General features: G+C 49.6%; 1 protein-coding gene across 1 annotated transcript in view; it reads left to right on the forward strand.

Moving 5' to 3' along the window:
• The window catches only part of pip4p1a (phosphatidylinositol-4,5-bisphosphate 4-phosphatase 1a), a 16,881-nt gene extending 11,556 nt beyond the window's left edge, over nt 1-5,325 (forward strand). The window contains exons 4-7 of the mRNA XM_031562966.2: nt 1,096-1,201; nt 2,042-2,094; nt 3,188-3,278; nt 5,158-5,325. Coding sequence (XP_031418826.1) covers nt 1,096-1,201; nt 2,042-2,094; nt 3,188-3,278; nt 5,158-5,301 — 394 coding nt within the window. The 3' untranslated portion in view covers nt 5,302-5,325. The remainder of the gene's footprint in view (nt 1-1,095; nt 1,202-2,041; nt 2,095-3,187; nt 3,279-5,157) is intronic.
• The last annotated feature ends 348 nt before the right edge of the window (nt 5,326-5,673 follow it).

Here is a 5,673-nt window from a genome sequence, read left to right on the forward strand (position 1 = left end):
TAGTATTACATTTACATTTACATTTACATTTAGTCATTTAGCAGACGCTTTTATCCAAAGCGACTTACAATGTATACACATTTTACACTGATGGCACACTGCACATCAGGAGCAATTAGGGCTTCAGTGTCTTGCTCAAGGACGCTTCGACAGGGAATCGAACTAGCAACCTTCTGATTACTAAACGACTTCTCTACCTCCTGTACCACTGCCGCCCGTGTGTTTCAGTGTGACTGCAGGTTATCTGATGGGTCAGTTATCCGCTTATTCGCTCGTAACGCCAGAGAGTGTGTGAGACGAGAGAGTGTGTGTGTGTGTGTGTGTGTGTGCGTGTGCGTGTGCGTGTGCGTGTGCGTGTGCGTGTGCGTGTGCGTGTGCGTGTGCGTGTGTGTGTGTTTGGTGACACAAGAGAGTGTGTGGAATCTTGGTGTTGCTGCTTTAAGCACACAGGCCTCTTTCTCCACATGTGTGTGTGTTCAGGGGGGAGAGCAAGCCATGCATGAAAACACTGGTGTGTGTGTGTGTGTGTGTGTGTGTGCACGTGTGTGCACGTGTGTGGGTGTGAGTGTGTGTGTGTGTGTGTGTGTGTGTGTGTGTGTGTGTGTGTGTGTGTGTGTGTGGATACACACAGGAGTTGGTGAGGGCGTGGTGCAGCAGTTCTCTTGGCTGTTGCCCAGCAACTGTCCTCCCAGCATGCTCTTCTGCCGGGTCTGTGTGGGAGGGGTGTTGCCATGGACGATAAGGCAGGGGTCCTGTCAACAGTGTAGAGATTATATTACAGGCACACCATGGCCACCTAACAGTAGGTGTGTGTGTGTGTGTGTGAGTGTGTGCGTGCGTGTTTGGGTGTGTGTGTGTGTGTGTGTGTGTGTGTGTGTGTGTGTGTGTGTGTGTGTGTGTGTGTGTGTGTGTGTGTGTGTGTGTGTGTGTGTGTGTGTGTGTGTGTGTGTGTGTGTGTGTGTGTGTGTGTGTGTGTGTGTTCATCATGGTCACCTAACAGTAATCACAGATGACTGGACTAGAGAGTTAGGAAGCCTCTGGCTCTCTGTGAGAGGCATATTACATACTTACTGTGTGTGTGTGTGTGTGTTGCAGTAAGAGGATCATTAATCTGGGTCCAGTGCATCCTGGGCCGGCCAGTCCAGAACCCCAGCCGGCAGGCGCCCGTGTGTCCTGTGGCCACTGCAACAACACCTTCCTGGTACGGCTCTTCATCGCACATCATCATCATCCTCATCCCAAACATAGTCCCACCGCCAACAGAACTGTCATAAATTACCGCACACACACCCACCCACACACACACACACACACACACACACACACACACCAGACACACACACACACACGCACACACACACTCACACACACACACACGCACACGCACACGCACACACACGCACACACTAACACACACACACACACACACACATCCACGCTAGCAAACTAACCCTTTGGGAACAGTACATCTGTATCGTAGCGTTCCCTACTTCCGCCCCCGCGATTAAAAAAGTGACAAACAGTTATAAATATTTATAGATTGAAAAATCTTTAATCAATCAACCTTGCATATTTTGTGATTTACCTTTTGATACCTGTCGTGTAAGGAGATTAGCCAAAAATTAGCAAAACATTACCGATATGATGAAGTCTGATCTCTATCAGGACCCCTGACCTCTCGACCTCTAACCCCTAACCTCTCGACCTCTAACCCCTGACCTCTCGACCTCTAACCCCTGACCTCCTGACCTCTAACCCCTAACCTCTCGTGAACATCTCCTACCGTCTGTCGCTAGCTGTCGTCGCTGTGATGGGCGGGAAAACCTCAATTTAAAGAGGGAGAGAGGTCTCGATGTCGGTCGAACTTGTACGACTCTCTCAAATTCCCGTCGCAAAATCGAATTTGTTCAGTTCGTTCCATGACGGTTTGTACACACAGAAATAGTCTAGTACACTTAATTACCCAGTACAATGCACCACACTCTCTTAACACACCTCACACACTTGACCTGTCTCCTCACTCTCCTCTATTCTGTTTCAGTGGACTGAGTTCACGGATCGGACACTGGCCCGCTGTCCCCACTGCAGAAAAGTGTACGTGTCTCCCTCTCTCTCTCTCTCTCTCTGTTGCTTTGTTTGTTTGTTTCTTTCTCTCTTTCTGACTCTCTCTCTCTCTGTTGCTTTGTTTCTTTCTTTCTTTCTCTCTCTTTCTGACTCTCTCTCCCTCCCTCCCTCCCTCCCTCTCTCTCTCTCTCTCTCTCTCTCTCTCGTGCAGTCTCTTCCTCTCACTCAATTCAGTTCAACTCAATACGCTTTATTGGCATTTCAAGAAAATAGAGTTGCCAAAGCACAGAAACTCTCTCTCATCGAAACTCATCACTCTCTCTCCTTCTCTCTCTTTTTCACTCTCTCCTTCTCTCTCTTTTTCACTCTCTCTCTGTGGGCGTCTACTGCAAATAGCATCTATGGCTCTCGCCTGAACCTCCTCTAGCCACACCTCCTCCTCCTCCTCATCTTCCTCATCTTCCTCTTCCTCCTCTTTCTCCTCTTCCTCCTCCTCTTTCTCCTCTTCCTCCTCTTGCCCTAGGGAACTGCTAGCTAGCTAGCTACCACCAGATGCCAACAATGAATGTTTAAAAAGAAAAAAAACATTTTTGAGATCCGGATATTCATAAAACATTTGGGGCTGTAGGTCCAGAGGCCTGAAATGACTTAAGTTAATTTGAATGAATCACTTAACGACTAAACATGGGGTCTTTGCTCTCAAGGATACGAGTCCAAGCGTGTTTAAAAAAATACATCTGAAGAAAATTAGTTTTTTCACTATTTCAGGATAGTTTGTCTAACTTTTAAAAGAGGCTGCTCAGTGGCGCCCCTTCATGTGGAGATATATATACCTTAGGTACGCCACTGTCTCTCTCTTGCGCTCTCTCTTCTCTCTATCTCTCTCTTCTCTCTCTCTCTCTCTTCTCTCTATCTCTCTCTTCTCTCTGTCTCTCTCTTCTCTCTTCTCTCTCTCTATCTCTTCCCTCTCTCTCTTCTCTCTCTTCTCTCTCTCTCTCTCTCTCTCTCTTCTCTCTCTCTCTCTCTCTCTCTTCTCTCCCTCTCTCTCTCTCTCGCTGGAGGAGCGTGTCTGTGACGGAGGGACGTGACTGTGACGGCCCTTTTCCTCTTCTTGTTCATGCAGCTCTTCCATTGGCCAGAGGTACCCTAGGAGGCGGAGTCTCTGGTGTTTTCTGCTTTGCCTGCTCTTCAGCATCTCAACTGCTGGATTGATAGTGAGTACTACTGAGTGTGTGTGTGTGTGTGTGTGTGTGTGTGTGTGTGTGTGTGTGTGTGTGTGTGTGTGAGTACACACTACTGAGTGTGTGTGTGTGTGTGTGTGAGTACTACTGTGTGTGTGTGTGTGTGTGTGTGTGTGTGTGTGTGTGTGTGTACACACTACTGAGTGTGTGTGTGTGTTTGAGTACACACTACTGAGTGTGTGTGTGTGTGTGTGTGTGTGTGTGTGTGTGAGTACTACTGAGTGTGTGTGTGTGTGTGTGTGTGTGTGTGTGTGTGTGAGAGAGAGTACACACTACTGAGTGTGTGAGTGTTTGAGTACACACTACTGAGTGTTTGAGTACACACTACTGAGTGTGTGAGTGTTTGAGTGGATGAGTGTGAGTGTTTGAGTACACACTACTGAGTGTGTGAGTGTTTGAGTGGATGAGTACACACTACTGAGTGTTTGAGTGTGTGTGTGTTTGAGTACACACTACTGAGTGTGTGTGTGTGTGAGTGTTTGAGTGTGTGCGTGTGTGAGTACACACTACTGAGTGTTTGAGTGGATGAGTACACACTACTGAGTGTGTGTGTGTGTGTGAGTGTTTGAGTGTTTGTGTGTTTGAGTACACACTACTGAGTGTGTGAGTACACACTACTGAGTGTTTGAGTGTTTGAGTACACACTACTGAGTGTGTGTGTGTGTGTGTGTGTGTGTGTGTGTGTTTGAGTACACACTACTGAGTGTTTGAGTGTGTGAGTGTTTGAGTGGATGAGTGCACACTATTGAGTGTGTGTGTGTGTGTGTGTGTGTGTGTGTGAGTACACACTACTGTGTGTGTGTGTGTGTGTGTGTGTGTGTGTGTGTCTGTTTGAGTACACACTACTGAGTGTTTGAGTGTGTGAGTACACACTACTGTGTGTGTGTGTGTGTGTGTGTGTGTGTGAGTGTGTGTGTGTGTTTGAGTACACACTACTGAGTGTGTGAGTGTTTGAGTACACACTACTGAGTGTTTGAGTGTGTGAGTACACACTACTGTGTGTGTGTGTGTGTGTGTGTGTGTGTGTGTGTGTGTGTGTGTGTTTGAGTACACACTACTGAGTGTCTGAGTGTTTGAGTACACACTACTGAGTGTCTGAGTGTTTGAGTACACACTACTGAGTGGATGAGTGCGCACTGCTGCTCTCTACAGTGGAGGCCAAGTGAAGTGTGTCTCTGTCTCTGTCTCTGTGTCTGTGTCTGTCTCGTAGGCGGGGACGTGGCTGCAGGCTCGAGAGTAAAGTCTCTGTGTCTGTCTCTGTCTCTGTGTCTGTCTCTCTGTCTGTCTCTGTCTCTGTATCTCTGTCTCTGTGTCTCTGTGTCTGTGTCTGTCTCGTAGGCGGTGACGTGGCTGCAGGCTCGAGAGTAAAGTGTGTGTCTCTGTCTCTGTCTCTGTGTCTCTCTGCCTCTGCCTCTGTCTCTGTCTCTGTGTCTCTGTGTCTCTGTGTCTCTGTCTCTGTCTCTGTCTCGTAGGCGGGGACGTGACTGCAGGCTCGAGAGTAAAGTGTGTGTCTGTGTGTGTCTGTCTCGTAGGCGGGGACGTGGCTGCAGGCTCGAGAGTAAAGTGTGTGTCTCTGTGTCTCTGTCTCTGTCTCTGTCTCGTAGGCGGGGACGTGGCTGCAGGCTCGAGAGTAAAGTGTGTGTCTCTGTGTCTGTCTCTGTGTCTCTCTGTCTCTGTCTCTGTGTCTCTCTGTCTCTGTGTCTGTCTCTGTCTCTGTCTCTGTGTCTGTCTCTGTGTTTGTGTCTGTCTCTGTGTGTCTGTCTCTGTCTCGTAGGCGGGGACGTGGCTGCCGGCTCGAGAGTAAAGTGTGTGTCTCTGTGTCTGTCTCTGTGTCTGTCTCTCTGTCTCGTAGGCGGGGACGTGGCTGCAGGCTCGAGAGTACCGCGGGATCTACGCCTCGTGGGCGGCGCTGGGGCTGCTGGTTCTGCTCACGCTGGGCCGAGGACTCTACTGGGCCTGTCTGCGCGTCAGCCAGCCCCTCCAGAACCTCACATAGACACACGCAGGAGGAGGAGAGGAGGAGGAGGAGGAGGAGGAAGAGGAGAGGAAGAGGAGAGGAGAGGAGAGGAGAGGAGGAGGAGGAGAGGAGAGGAAGAGGAGGAGAAGAGAGGAGGAGGAGGAGAAGGAGAGGGAGGGAGAGAAGGAGGAGGAGGAGGAGAGGAGAGGAGAGGAGAGGAGAGGAAGAGGAGAGGAGAGGAGAGGAGACGGGGAGGAGGGTGATGTCAGAAGAGTACAGAACGGAGTGCAGGAGAATAAGAAGGAAGGATGGACAGAGAGAAGTGGAGAGGAAGAGAAGGGTTGCATCTCCTCTCCTCTCCTCTCCTCCCCCCTCTCCTCTCTTCTCCTCCTCCTCTCCTCTCCCCTCCTC

The sequence above is a fragment of the Clupea harengus genome, chromosome 25 (genome assembly GCF_900700415.2).
Source record: "Clupea harengus chromosome 25, Ch_v2.0.2, whole genome shotgun sequence".
NCBI classification, from domain to species: domain Eukaryota; kingdom Metazoa; phylum Chordata; class Actinopteri; order Clupeiformes; family Clupeidae; genus Clupea; species Clupea harengus.